General features: G+C 43.4%; 2 protein-coding genes across 3 annotated transcripts; one reads left to right on the top strand and one right to left on the bottom strand.

The window, feature by feature from the left end:
* Window positions 1-24: 24 nt before the first annotated feature.
* irf7 (interferon regulatory factor 7) lies at window positions 25-5,023 on the bottom strand. Of its 2 annotated transcripts, XM_071503396.1 has the most exons (10): window positions 4,567-5,023; window positions 4,011-4,164; window positions 2,979-3,150; window positions 2,784-2,887; window positions 2,569-2,623; window positions 2,323-2,442; window positions 2,021-2,223; window positions 1,241-1,442; window positions 1,003-1,118; window positions 25-878 (listed from the first exon to the last, which is right to left on the bottom strand). In XM_071503396.1, the coding sequence occupies exons 1-10, from the start codon at window positions 4,572-4,574 to the stop codon at window positions 690-692; spliced, it is 1,323 nt and encodes a 440-aa protein (XP_071359497.1). In that variant the 5' UTR covers window positions 4,575-5,023; the 3' UTR covers window positions 25-689. The 2 variants fall into 2 exon arrangements, with proteins under 2 accessions (XP_071359497.1, XP_071359489.1); XM_071503388.1 differs by lacking the exon at window positions 4,567-5,023 and having other exon boundaries at window positions 4,011-4,193.
* Window positions 5,024-8,987: 3,964 nt separating this feature from the next.
* ascl1b (achaete-scute family bHLH transcription factor 1b) lies at window positions 8,988-10,800 on the top strand. Its single transcript, XM_071487956.1, has one exon. The coding sequence runs from the start codon at window positions 9,274-9,276 to the stop codon at window positions 9,913-9,915; it is 642 nt and encodes a 213-aa protein (XP_071344057.1). The 5' UTR covers window positions 8,988-9,273; the 3' UTR covers window positions 9,916-10,800.
* Window positions 10,801-15,160: the final 4,360 nt, after the last annotated feature.

Raw genomic sequence — 15,160 nt, 5'->3', positions numbered from 1 at the left:
CAGTGAAGATGAATTGAGATGCCATTTAGGGTTAAAACTGTTTATTTGAAATCCAAATAATTCCAGTTAGGTTTGTTCAGTAGAACAAGTTCAAGATAACCAGCAAAGTATAAAAGGGGTTAACAAATTCTGAGGTGCAAAACAGTTACTACAAACATGTATACATACTGCACTCAGTAGCTGTATGACACATAACATATTTATGAGCTTATAAGGTTTTTTTTATCAGTAATCACAAAATATACATGCTAGAATGGATTTAACCTCATAAGTCATCATTTGCTTACTACATGCATCTGTTGAAGCAAACACTCCCATAAGTTACTTTGATATTTACAGCGATCATAAAAAAATCTATTCTAAAGCAAGACCTTTGGCCTTTGAATGGAGTAACAGTCTCGGTAATTTATTTCTACTTTGTAGTGTCAGTTTTTCCAACAGTTTGTGACTAATGTGAACATGGGATAATGCAAAGCCAGAGGTCAGCGTTAGTTGATATATAATAGCACATTCTGCAATACCAGATGTTATTCTGTTCGTTCCTGCTTCAGCTGCTCTAGCACATCCAATAGATCAGTGCATTGGCTCCTTTGTTTTAGCAAAGCTTAGGTCAAGAACAGGATATGGTGCATTGTGTGGTCCTCTAGGTAACTAAAGTGGTCCCCATTAAAGGCAAGTGACATTACATTTCAGCTCTGATGTAGGAAAGGCACAGCAGCCCGTGCCGACTCTTCAGCTGTTGGCAGACCAAAGACGGAGTAAATGAGATCATAGAGGCTGTTGTATGACATCTGTAGGCTGACATTGGCACTGTGAAGAGACGAAGCCCCCTCCATCTGGGCAATCTCATGAAAGTGTCGGCAGATCAGAGGGACCACCTACATGAGCAAAGAGACAGAGAGATTTTACAGCACTTAAAAACTGCATAACTGAAGGGAGCTGAACTCAAAATACCGTGTGTCTTTGAGGCGACGCTCATGAAAAATAAGGAAGGAGTGTTACCTTGACTATGATAAGTTTCTTCTCCAAAGGTTTTCCATCCGGAAACTTCTCTCCAAAACACATGTTAATGGTGTAGTCAGGAGAGCCACCGTTGTTCTCCTTAAACTTTTTCAGGTCTGAAAGAGATATTTATTCCACAGCGTAAGGAATAATGCAGGTTTCAAATGGCAATGTAATAATGCTAATTATAAGAAGTACTTTTGGTCACATCAGTGAGCAATAAGAGATCCATACCTACCATTGACATACTTCTCAAAACTGAGGAGCTCCACCATGGTGTTCTGGGGCAGCTTTCTTGGGTCTGGGTCAGCCACACTGGGGTCACTGGTGCTGGCAAACACATGGCACCTGTCCTGCCTCCAGGCATAGATGCCAGTCTCCCGAACCTCCAGCAGTAGACCTCTCTGGATGCTGTTAAGGATGCGGTTGGTGTATTCGATCTAGTGTAAAGTAGCAAAACGTTATAGAATAAAAGAGCTTTATTGTCATGCTGACGGTGTACAAACTGCAAATTAGTTTAAAGATAAAAACTCCACCTCCTCAGATAATTTTGCATTTCATTACTATTCACTGGATTTCTTCCTAAACGATTTTTGAGAAAGCCTGGAGAGCTGAGGGATTATAGGTGTAGACGGAGAGAGCCACAGATGATGTGTTTGGGTGGGTAACATTTAATGTAAACGGAAACTTAGTTTTCAAGAAGGTCTCACAGAGACCTACCAAAGACCTATCCTGACAGACAAAATGGTTCCAGAGTTAGATTGCCAACATTATCTCAGCTGAACAGATACCGACCTAATAATGACTGAACCTGCCTGCTAATGTTCATTACTTTCAAAGCTGATTGGGAAGCACTGTGCAGGACATACAAAACTAGGAGGAGTGCCTGTTTTTTACAGGGTAACTTCAGGAATTCTACTTTAAAACACACAAAAATTATTAACAGGTGATTTTTCAGTAGTTTATGGTGGATTTTTCTTTAAGTCCCACGAAGTGTCCAAACAATGTAACCATTTACCTGTTTGTGGTCTAGCAGGCTGTCAGTGGAGGGGAAGCAGAGATGATAGGCATTGAGGTCAGGGGCCTCGTGCTGGTAGTGGAGCTGGAGGCGCTGAGTGGAGAACGTGGTCTTTAGCATTTCTCTTTTCCTATAGTGGATGGAAATCTCCAGGTCATAAATACTTGGCTGCAGAGGTGAGCCGAGGACTGGTGGTGGCTGTTCTGTAAAAAAAAAAAAAAAAAAACACATCAGGTCACAATTCCAGAATGGCAGTTCAGATCCATAAAGGATTTTTTGATTTTCTTTTTGGCTGAACATACCCTCGTAGTAAGACGGCTGATCCGGTAAAACCTGTGGGTGGCTCTCAGCTGCAACAGGATAGCCTCCAAGGACAGCTGCATTGGCCTGACAGAAGTCGGTAGTCACCCACATTTGGTCTTCTATCAAAGACAATGAACATCAGACTTATTATTATATTTAACCCTCTTTACAACCATGTGAAATCGTAAACAGATAAAGAGGATAACATTAACTTATATGGCATTTCCCTTTGCATAAGACACTACCTGTTGGGTGGTTGCCAAGATCCAAGGCCGTGAAATTGTTAACCAGTTGATTGTGCTGTTTGGAGGAAAAAGGCATAACTGTTGAGTCATTAAATAAGTATTGAATTGCTACAGTAAATCTGAAAGACAACACAGACCAAACATCAACAGTAATATGACCATTACTAGACCAAGTAACAGAGGGAAATGAAAGTATGCTTTCAGCAGTACTGCACCTCATTTCCTGGGGGGAAGTACTCTGTGGGAGAGCTGTAGATATCTGGAGTCATGACAGAGTCCTCCTCCTTAGAGACTTGTGCTGGCGGACATTCGTAGTTGTCTGCAGAAAACAAGAAAACCACATTAATTTGCAGTCACGCTCAAAAGGGCTCCATAGTGGAAAGGTTGGGATGAAATACCAATCGTCTTACACTCAGTGTTGATAATCTCATACACTTTATGAGGGTCATCAGAATTCTTTGAATTATCCTGTATCATCTTGAAGCGCACGGAGAGGTTGTTCAGAGCGCAGCGGAAGTTGGTTTTCCACCTGGCCTTGTCATTGGGGAACTCATTAATTTTACCACTTGCGATGGCCCATGCCTGTGAATTATACAAATAATGACACTGTATTAGCCAGAGGTGGAAAATAGAAGCTTGTGCTTTACTTTCCATTTTGTGACACTTTAAATTTCTATATTTGTACTCCACTCCGTTAATCTGACATCTAGTTATTAGCTAAATTACAGATTAGGATTTTACACAATGAATACTTACACTCTTAATTTAATAAAAGACATTGCAATCCACATGTAAACAAAAACATCTCATCCTGCTATGAAAGAGGAAGACACTACTTTCTCTCAAACAAATGTCAAAAGAAATGTCTTTAATGCAGGGGCTGACAGTGGTTTTTCATTGTAATTACTTGACAAACACAAATTATGATGTTGCATCATAGAAGTGTTCATTATGTTTGGGGAAGCCCCTCCAGTTTCGAAGTTCATATTCAGACACAGTGAGCGCTTAAATAGCAGATAAGTGTTACATTTTGCTGCAGCTAGTTCCATTACTTTTTTGAGGAGATGCAGGGTGAATGCAGGGTGTTTTACTTGTAGTAGTTATTTTATTTAACCATTATCATTGGCATTACTACTTTGCATCCACTTTGACTTAAAGAATGTGGAAGTGCCACCTTGGCATGCTATCATTGTCCTCAGCAGTCTGGCCCCAGCTGACACCTGCCATACATCAGGACTCCGACAGCGGTGAAATAAAGTGATGACAGTGATGACTGCCTCATTGATGTGTTTGTGGCACAATATTGTTAAGTTTTACAGTTGTACAGTATTGCTATAGTTGCGTGAGAAAGATGTCAACAAAGTCATTAACATTTTATCTTATCACACTATGCCAGATAACACCATTACTGCAGTGACCAGTTCGGAGGCCATTAAACCTACCCGGAATATTTTACTGTCCTCATCTTTGCAGTCCTTTCTGGAGTTGTGCTTCCAGGGAACTCTGAACTTGTTCTGGCCCACATAGCACAGACCTGTGTACTGGCCTGTCTCCACCTGCTCTATGAGCCAGTTAGCGAACTGAGGCTTTGGAGGGCTGAAAGGAAACATGGGGAAACAGGAGGAGGGAGAGGAAATAAGAAAAACACCACAACTCAACCGCACACACACAAAAGACATGGTGCCGTCGAAAGCCACGGTCAGCCCACAGTGTACAGTGTTTTTCCGTCCCTATGCAGACAGACAGAGCCTGTAATCATCATGGTTTGGCCAATATTCAGCAACATACACACTTTACTAGACCTATTCACTACACTATGGAAAAAGAGCTGAATAAATCTACACACACAGCAGGGTTTTACCATAACAAACCACTTCACAATACATGCACACCACTCCCAATAAATCAAAACAGAGAAACATAATGATAATCTAATAAACAACAGAGGGAGCAAGCCACAGAGAGAAAAAAAAAAGATGAAGATATGCCTGTCCCTACCTTTGCATCTTTCAGCAGAGGTATTACTCCTCACAGAGGTTGTTGATCTGGTTCCTCCTTAGCGCCTTGTCAGCATTTATAGGGACATGCAATCTGTGACATCACTTAAGGTGGGAGGGCACGACTCCGTGCAGGACGAAGCTCACCTCTCCCGGGGGCAGCGCCCTCCGCGGACCGGATGCAGGGTGTCTCGGTAGGCCGGCCTTAGCAATGAGGGATTTCTTCCACCGACCGACTATGGAGAGAAACTGAAAGTTATTTTACTTGTCTCATCTTTCCCCTTGCATCACCACGCCGTCCGCGTTTCGTCATCGAAGTTAAACGCCTCCCCTAAGGCGTTTTCGCCCACTCATTCCTGCCGGTGTTATTGTGCTGTTATTAAGTCCGCTGTTGTCGGGAGTTCGCGGTGGCTGAACTGTGGCTGTGGCTGGTTTTTCCGGGGAATGACGACAAACATGCGCGATGCTGTCGCCTGGGTTTGTACACTGACAAACCGGTCCGACCAACCCAGAGTCACTTGAGCCAATGCATGGCATGTATTCAACCCACTTTTGACTGTATACAGTATGTGATGCAGAATTATAAAAAATGGACCGGCCATTTAAAAATATTATACTGCATCCATAGACGATTAGGGGCTTTCATTTTCTTCACAACATTGGCACTATATAGTTGTAGGCTGAGGTACTGGAACAAGCAGATTTATATTGAGTTTATCCAACATGTCATGCAATAGGTCCATAGGTCACTCACTAGTATTTAAAAACAGGCAACCACTACTCCATTGCCAGTTGATTAGGTAGAAAAAAAAAGAACATTAACCTTGATTTATTGCAGGGCTGCTGTTTTAGACTGCATTGGATTTAGCAAAGTGCACCTAATCAACAGGGAACAGGGAAGAGTGTTGACATGCAAATCACGGTATACTATTCCTTACACATTTTCAGTATTTCAAACGGCGGAATGATGGTTTATAATGCTGAAGTTAGTCTACAATGCAACTTTTTCATGTTGAAATACGCCATATATATATTGCTGATAAGATTTAAGGGCTACCACACATTTTGTAAGCACCTCAGAGGATAACAGACATTTGTCTGAGTGGAAGTGGCCCCACCTGCACTGACCTGGAGTACTTTTGCAAAACCACCCAGTTCCAGTGAATTTAAGTCAGTGACTGTAGTGTCATTTGTGATAAATGTGCAGGGTATTCATGTGGTTTGTGGGACTTTCAGTCAGAATCTTGCAGGTGTGTGGTGGTGCCATGTTTAAATAAGAAATAATATTTATAGCCAGTGAGTGAGACTGCGATGGACATCCCCTCATCTACACAGTTTAGCTTATATTACAAAAAAAAAAACCATTACATTGCTGACTCCAAACGAGGCTTCACTTCCTCTTTCCACCACTGGCGTTTCATAACTTCATAGCAAAGGCAAACACAACTGTAAAACATTATTTTCTCCTGCTCTGGGTTTAATATCCGCCCTTTTAAACAAATAACACTACAAAAGGTCAGTCACCCCCGCAGGAGAGAACAATTTTCTATTGTGTGACCATAGGATGGTTGCGTTCGTGATGAGCTAAAGCATATGCATCAGTCTGCCACTGATACAGCCCAGCAAATGTATGAGGAATAGAGAAGCGATACAGGCTCTAATGGAGCACTTCCTTTTTCCTCAGCACTGGAAGTGCTGCTCAGTCCTTGTACACAGTCCTTGTAGAAAACGCAGACTTCATAGCTGCCATTAAGGAAGGATGTAGCCTGGTTATTGAACGACCACACAAGAGGTTCACATCCCATTTCACACTTTTGATCACAGTGCCAATCTCTATCTTTTTCTCTCTATCTATCTAACACTCACAGAGAAAGACACACACACTCACTTAACCATCCTTATCTGGTTCACACCCACGCGTCCCATATGAAGCACTGCTGATTTGTAACATTCCCAAAAAATAAAAATAAAAAATCTTGGAAATGATAGGTGTTGTTGTGGTGCTGGAGTTTCAGTGTGCTTCAAAGAATGCAACACCTGAGTTTCATAAACAGCCACACCCTTACCTATGAATAAGACTTTGGCAGGCTTCAGCTGAGTGTGTGTGTGTGTGTTTGGATCTCTGTGTGGAGGCGAGACGTAGAGATAAAGAGTATTTCTTGATCTGAAATGTGATGTTTTAGTCATAAGACCTGTATTTTATATGGGATTGTATTGTATTGTACATATACACTTCTGACAAATATAATCAACCGTTACCTTTTAGGTGAAGTGTATGAAATTGTTGTCTGATTTTCCACCATAACAGGATTTACAACTGTTTGCTCAACCTATTCCAGATTTGTTTGATCAACCACAGACGTCTCTTTGTGGTTTTAAATGTGTTTTGCTCCAAGATACCTTAATCTGTAATAAATTTCACCATGTCTGACATCCCGGTGCAATGTCAGGAAATGAATCTCTCTCTTAATGTACTACAGGTTCCAACAAGTACTCACTTGAAAAGGAAAGCATTTCATTGATACAGTCGGAAAAATTTCTACGTGACCAAGACAGATCAAGTCAGCTGTGTGTTTCAGCATTTTCCATAATTATGACACAGACACTGATTTGGAACAGTGTGTTTTCACTCATCGCCCTCTGCTGTTGACAGTTGCAGAGGCCAGGCAGAGGTGGAGAGAGAGTGAAAAGCTAAGAGGGTGAAAGTGGGGATTGCCACTCAAAGCACGACCATTCAGAGAAGCATGGAAAGCACACATGGAAAATCTAAATCTCTATTACTGCACTTTCAAATTATAGTACCTAGTGTGTCCTCTCTCCGTTACAGCAGGAAGTCAAAATGAAATGATTCACACCTCAACTATGAGGAAAGAAAAACAGACAAAAAATGAATGGAGGTGTTCTCTGTAGGGGAGTGGGGTTTCCTGCTCATAAAGTGCTCATAAATAAAGTCATGTTACGACAATACAAGTAACCTTTACTCAAGTTTGAAGAAAAATGGCTTTTAAAAAATCAGCTTATCTGAGGAATGGTAAGACAGGTATAGATTTTATAAATCAGTGATTTGTGAATTCTGTTGTGCACACTGAAGATCTGAAGATGTTATCGTGAAAGTTGTTTCCTTTTAAAAAATAATAATAATAATTTGAAAAAAATTATATATATATTATGAGTTTGTGGTGTCTTGTGAACTAATATAGGCTTATCATAGTTAAGAGGTAGAGATGTGTCACCATTGACTGTCAGGGAATCCCCCACTCCATGAATGACAGATCACAACAAAGTACAAAACTCGTGCTGCAGGAGGTAGTTGCTTTTCCTCACCGCCAGAGACCGCAAGTGTCCCGTTTGTGTTATATGGGCGACCGTCTTCAACACACTATTGCTCTGCCGGAGTTCGCTGATAATGAGACTTTTCCGCAATCAAAACGTGTTTCGGAGGGATTTTGACAATACTGGATTAAACTAAATCAGAATTTAAAATAAATAAATAAATAAATGAATAAAAATAGTGCGACGTAAATCGGTGCAAATCCAAAACTAGAGGGTGAACATGTTGCGTTTAACTGTCCGGTCAGCTGTGGTGCTGAACTGCACCGGGTCTGGCTCCTATCCTGCGTAGTCCCCATGAACGTAAAAGGACAACAGATATGCACAAGAGAAACTGTTTGCACCCGCACAGAAGGAGTTCAGGAGCCTGCGGGACTGAACAAGACTTTGCGGAGACAACCCGTCAAACCTGTGCCAGCAGAGTGGACCTGCGGGGCGCTGCGGTGAGAGGCGGCTCAGCCCTGCGCGTCACCAGCACGGAGTTTACTCCGGAGTCGCGTCCCTACGCGAGCTGTATAATTGCCAATTATTGTGCGCAGAGACACGCTTGCAATTTATTTAGTTGTGTAAAGCTGTAGCCCGGATACAGGAGAGAGCGTCCTTGGTATTTGTGATTGTAAAGAGCCAGAGGAGAAAGATGGCCGAGGGGAAGGGGGGTGGGGGGTGTGGGGGGACTGATAATTTGAAGACTTGCCAGGGGTACATTGTCAAATTCAAAAGGCATTTCAAAGAACCAAAACCATTCACTTTTTCATTCTCTCTTCTCCCCCCCCCTTCCTTCTCTGCCCCCTCCCTCCCTCCTTTCTTTCTTTCTTTCTTTCTTTTCGCACGGTTGCAGGCCGTTTGAATCCACCAATCAGCTTTCAAGTTGGACACATTGGAATGTAAATGAGCCCAGCGCGTGCTCCCGGCGCAGTGAAAGCTGCGGATTGTTTATTGAGCTCCCGGAGCCACGCGCCTGGCCCGGGGTGGGGGGGGGGGGATCACACAGCGGGGGCGGGGCCTCGCCACGAAGCGTGCGTCTCCACACACACACAAAAAAAAAAAAAAGAAGAAGAAGAAGAAGAAGAAGAAGGGGGAGGAGGAGGAGGAGGAGGAAAGGGGGTGGGATGGGGCGCGTGTTGAAAAAGAGCAGCGCTGCCAGAGCTCGGGTCAGAGCGGCTCGTGGAGCGAGCAGCACGGACCCAGCCAGACACACGGGGCCCACGCGAAGGACACGAGAGCTGTGGCCTGCCAGCGCGCTCTGCTCTTCCTCCTCTCCCAGTCCCACTGCGTCTGGGGCCTGCGCTCTTCTCTCCACCCCGCCCCCCCACCCCCTCCTCCTCCCCCCCTCCTGCATCCATCACTTCGCAGCAACCGTCCGCAGCAGGTCAGAGAGATGGAGACCACCACCATCACCACCACGCAGACCGCGTTCACCTTCGGACTGACTGACAGGCGCGCCAGCATCAGCCTGCACGCCCCGGCCCAGGACTGCGCCGTGCCCGCTGTGCACCCCAACAACAACAACAACAACAACAACACCAGCACCGGCGCCGCCGCCGGCTTCCAAAGCAAAACCAAGGTGCTGAAGAGACAGCGCTCCAGCTCGCCGGAGCTCCTCCGCTGCAAGCGGCGCCTGAGCTTCAACGGCCTCGGCTACTCCATCCCTCAGCAGCAGCCCGTGGCCGTGGCCCGGCGGAACGAACGAGAGCGGAACCGGGTCAAACAGGTCAACATGGGTTTCCAGACGCTGCGTCAGCATGTGCCCAATGGTGCCGCCAACAAGAAGATGAGCAAAGTGGAGACCCTGAGGTCTGCGGTGGAGTACATCAGGGCTTTACAGCAACTCCTGGACGAACACGACGCCGTGTCGGCAGCTTTCCAGTGCGGGCTGCCATCCCCAACACTTTCCAACAGCTACTCTGCCGACCCGGAGTCGCCTCACTCCACCTACTCATCCGATGAGGGCAGCTACGAGCCTCTGAGCTCAGAGGAACAGGAGCTGTTGGACTTTACAACCTGGTTCGACAGGTACTGAGAGTGACAGCGACAGCCCCCACACAGCAGCGTCTGTGCGTAAAAACAGCTGACTTCTCTCAGAAATGCTGACAAAGACTTGATGAAGGCGTCAGATCAGTCTCTCGCCCTCGGTGCTTGGAAGTGATCTGTTGCCTCCCTCCCTCACCCGGGCTGCTTCTGCAGGAGCAAAGCAATAGTGAGAAAGAGAGAGAGAGAGAGAGAGAGAGAGAGAGGGAGCCTCTTGTTGCATAGAGCGTAAATAGTCGCCCTGAAGTCCCCACAAGAAGGAGGGAGTAAGACTCACTGGAAGTAAAGAACTGTTGGTGTCATGCTTGAATAAGTGCAATTAATACGTGACACAGCAGCAGGCTCTGTAGAGGTGATGCTGTGGCTCCAGGGGACTTGTTTGATGAGTGTTTCATCAGAGCAGGACTGCCTTCCTCTGCTGCCACATCTGGACACAACAAAGACGATGCGTCAACAGACTTTTTTTTTTTTTCTTGATGTACATTACCCCCCCAACCCCCTCTTTTATAACAAATTTGTATCATACAACGAATTGTTGTACCATGAAGACATATTTTTGTACATTGAGTCAGACAAACAATGTTCTTGAACAACATTCACTGCCACTTTTCCTGACAGTATTTTGAGAACCAGCTGTCAGAAAAGCAGTTGAGTTGGCATGTATGAGTTGTGTGACTGGACAGCAATATCAAGGCTACTACCTGTGACAGATTGTAGTTGTTTTGTGTTGTTTTTCTTTCCAATAGGTGGTAAGGAGACCTTTATTAATGTATGCACTTGTTCTCCATTTTCCGTAGCCTAAAATGTAAATATTTGATTTTAACAGATATATTTTGTGTAAAACAAGTTTTATAAATAAAGATGAATCTATTTATATTACACGCTTTTGCAGTGGTTTGGCTCTTCAAGCTGATATTGCGTACATTTATACTCGGACGTGTGTGTGAGAGTAAGAGAGAGAGGGATGTGTGTGTTAGTGGCGGGCGGTAATTGAGCAAACTAGGGAGCTTCTCTTCTATTCAAAGCCCCTGCGTGACCTTTTCCCGACTTGGTTGGGCACACGGGGGGAAATTGCGCAGCTGGGTGAGCACTCAATAACCATTATAGACGTGCACCTTCTACAGCGCTTTGTCTGCATTCAGGACCGGGAGATTAATATTACGTTTCATGCATTGCATTGTTTCTTTTGCATACTCTGCTTTTACCCAATAGCCCAGAGGGCCTGGAGCGGAGCGAGAGAGGGAGGGGGAGGAGGGGTGCAATTCACTCCGCTCAAAGGGTATAGACACTTTGAAATACGGCCTGGGGAAAGTCAGCAAGACAATGAGTCGGGTCAAAATTCTTATTGCCCGATTGAGATCAATCTAAATAAAACCCGGGGTTGTAGACTAGTTGTATCCCCAACTGTGTTTTTCATGGCGCACACAGCCCAATCAAAAAGCCTATCTCCTGGCGAAATGGGGAGCACAACACCCCATTGTGAGCACTATTGTGTGCGCCTTTGCGCCTCATTATGCGAATTATGGAAGATCTATTGTAAATAAACACTGATGCCAAATTCAGCGAGGCAGAACAAGAAATAACGAGTCTAATTTCACCTGGTGCTCTCTGTGGGAGTGGAAAATTTGGACCAAGAGAGGCTGATTGCTGGGCTTATAGTATAACACATTCAGAAGACTGTTATATCAGTCACCATTAAAACATTAAGCCACAAAAAGAAAAGAAGATGAGCCATAGCAGTAGGTGAGAACAGCATAACTTTTTTTTTTTTTTTTTTTTTTTTAGGAATCTCACCAAAAAAATAACAAAAGAGACTGAATCATGTGTGGGATACTCTCTTTTTTGTACCTGAAAGTGTGGTACACTCATATGCACACTCCGTGGTTTCTTCTGTGTTTTACACACACACACACACACACACACACACACACACACACACACACTGCGGCCTGCAGGTGTAAGCCACGTGCCTGCACCCAGTGACAAAGGCTCTCCCATTGGTCAATGGCTCGCGTAGCCAGTGTGAGCCCTGACAAAATCCAACAAGTGATAAATGACATTAATTACGCTCTGCTTTATATCCTCCTACGTCACTGGGACTCAAAAAGACAAATCTATGTTGGACGCAAAACACCCCGCTGCTCCATTATTACTGGGCTGTAATGGTGTTTCTTATGTCCTTCAGTGTCAGGCAGAGGCCAGGGCGCAAAGCGAAAATAAGCGCTTGTCTCTTGTCATCCTTAAGATGGATATGCAATTTTCTCCTCGGCTACATAGGGAGGAGCAGGGGCGAAAATGGATTTATTCATGTCATTTTGTCGGTGGGTCATTTTCACTTTGACAATACATAAGGGCGATGTTAATTTTGGCGTAATCCAATGCGTAACAATCAATCACAGGCAGCCAATTTATGTGTGCGTTTCAGTGCGCAAACCATAGGGGATTATAATATAGGGGTAAATTGGCCAAGAGTGGGGTGGCGAGAGGTCATCTGTTGCTCTGAACGCAGCCATCAGGATGCTCTGTGCTTTTAGGCCATTTTGCATGAACAGTGTGTGTGTGTGTAAATTGCACATTGCTGAACTAGCTTGTGTATTATGTTTTGACCCCGTTGGCAAAAAACGTTTATCAGTGTATGCCCCACAACATGATTCATTTTAGAAGTAGACAGTATTTACACAATAACAGTCTAACTGCCAAGATCTTCTCTCTCATTACCTTTCTTTTTAATCAAAATATATACAAGCATCTCTGTGTGAGTCATTTAGAAATTATACAATAGGTAGGCCTATTATCATTTAGCAAATAAAAAAAAAAGTTATAATAAAGCAATTTTTATTAACATCAAAACACAAGTGGCCCATGAAATGTGAGATAACTGAACAATTTTAAATTGTTTGTTTGTCCTTTATTTGTTCCAAGTTAATGAAACTTCAAAAACCAGCCTGGATTAAATTTGCTTTCCAGCAACAATGATTCCTTCAAAAGGGAAGGAGTTTCTGGTAAACATCTGGGTATCAAATTTCATACTCAATACATATCTAGTTATCAATATTGCAGCTGTTGATGACTTGCTCCGACTTTTATGGTGGTAGAGGCTGGAGTGGATACAGGTCTTCATGGTTGCTCTTTTAAAGAAAGCGTGACAGAAAAATCAGAGACACATTACTTTGTATATGCTTAATGGGAAATCTATTCAACGCATATCAAGTCACAAGACCTGAACTCTTGACTTGAAAACAAACAAACAAAACAAAACAATAAATAGTGAGTAAGTAAGTTGTTTGCATGAAAGTGATTATAATATTTCATGGAGCTGAGGTGGCACTACAGCCATGCCTCAATATTGGCATGTAGATGTCCTCAGGCTGGGACTCTCGTCACACACGAGAAGTTTGGGGCAGATTGAACAATGCATGTCAGAGTTACAACAACTGGCTACTTTGTTGAAATTTTCTAGGGGGCGCTCTCAAGCCATATTACCACACCCATGCCAAAGATTTGTATCACATATCAAGTTATGCCACTTCTGATGTGCAAAGTTTGTGAGTTTTTGCCTATCCTGAAGATTAGTTCGTAAAATGTTTTTCTTAAATGTGTAAATGTGTTTCGGCCACTATGGAGCCCGCTGACCAATCACTACATAATTTTGCAATTTTTGGCAGTCCTGACATGTGTACCAATTTTCCCAAGCCCCTCAAAAACAATAGGTGGCTTGCACCTCCAGTACCAGGGATCGTTCTGCTCCTGTCACCCTCGGTGCTCGGGCCCTAAATATCAGAATAAAACGCCTCCATTGAGGAGGTAATGGAGTTACTTAAGTAATAACAGCCCACCAAGTGTGGAAGAAATGAGTGCGTGGCTCATCCAATCACAGCTCAGAGCCTCATCCACCTGCAGAGCAACAGGTGCATCGAGAACCACTGACTAGAGTAGGCTGAGGAGACCTGTCTCTGTCATTACCTGAAACCACACTCACACCTGTCTGTATGTCTGATTTTTTAAAGATTCACAATCATCATCAATCAAATAAATATTATATCTCCTTCTATTGTGCTTAACAGTCACTATAATATTAAACTCTCCACAACAAACTGCTTTTGATGGATTAAACACAACCTTTCCTTAAAGTAAACTTCAGTGCAAGTGCTCCGTGAAACCATTATGTTATTTTCACAGGATTTTCAACTGATACAAATAAATTTAATGACACACAAATCTAGAGATTCTCTGTGAAATACTGATCGGAGCCATGGCCATAAAGATGCAAATGTGATAATACAGTTTCAGACAAAGGAGGGATGATCAGAGGCGGAGCAGTGATGTGGATGGATGAAAAGGTGGTGCTCAACCTTGAGCAATGCTTACAGAGATGTTAATGTTTAAGCAGACGCACAGACATGTTTATATTTAACACAGACAGAAAACATACTGAACTGATTTGGAGTAGACACATTTACACACACACACACACACACACACACACACACACACACACACACACACACACACACACACACACATTGACACACTCTTTTGACCCCTTGGCTATTGATTGAGTAAGGTCCTGGTTAGTAGAAATGCTATAGACACACTAGTATTTTGCACTACTCCTTTTTTTTGCCCTGATAGAACTTATGATCAGTCAAGTCACTTTGGTCCTGAACCATGATGATAAAGGCATTTTAGTTTTTAAAGCAAGTCTTCTTCATGCAACAAGTAGTTTTCCCTGTCAGTTCTTCCTTTAAAGAGAAGCTTATCTAGCCTGGAAGCACAGCAGGAGCTAACAGTTGAACCTGTGTGGATGCTAATATCTGCTGTAATGATGTCGGCCCATAATCTGAACATTTGTGTTAGTTACGTTTCTGGGTTTCAAAGTCTTATAAAAATTTTCCATTCCCAGGGTAGGAGATGTTGTGATTTTACCGTTGCACTAAATATCTGCTTTAAGAGTCAGCGCGCCACTTAATGCACTGAGTTGTTTATCGCTATGTTTAGGGAATAGATATGTGGATCATTCCAACTGCCAAAATAGGCCCATCACATCTCATTTCATCATTTCTCCCACTGCAAGTAATTATCATATGATCACTCCAGTGTTCGGGAAAACCTCTTCCTTACACCAGAAAGTCTTACTAAATTGGAGTCTTGCTTGCAGCCGCCAGGTCACTTTTACTCTCTGACAAAAAAGTCAGTCATTCGACTTGTGTTTTTCTTCAATCTTTCTAAAAAAAGAA

The sequence above is a fragment of the Trachinotus anak genome, unplaced genomic scaffold (assembly GCF_046630095.1).
Source record: "Trachinotus anak isolate AG129_WGS33_773 ecotype Australia unplaced genomic scaffold, CSIRO_AGI_Tana_v1 ptg000002l, whole genome shotgun sequence".
Taxonomy (NCBI): Eukaryota; Metazoa; Chordata; class Actinopteri; order Carangiformes; family Carangidae; genus Trachinotus; species Trachinotus anak.
The sequence above is the reverse complement of the archived record's forward strand: the minus strand, read 5'-3'. Positions and strand labels throughout refer to the sequence as shown.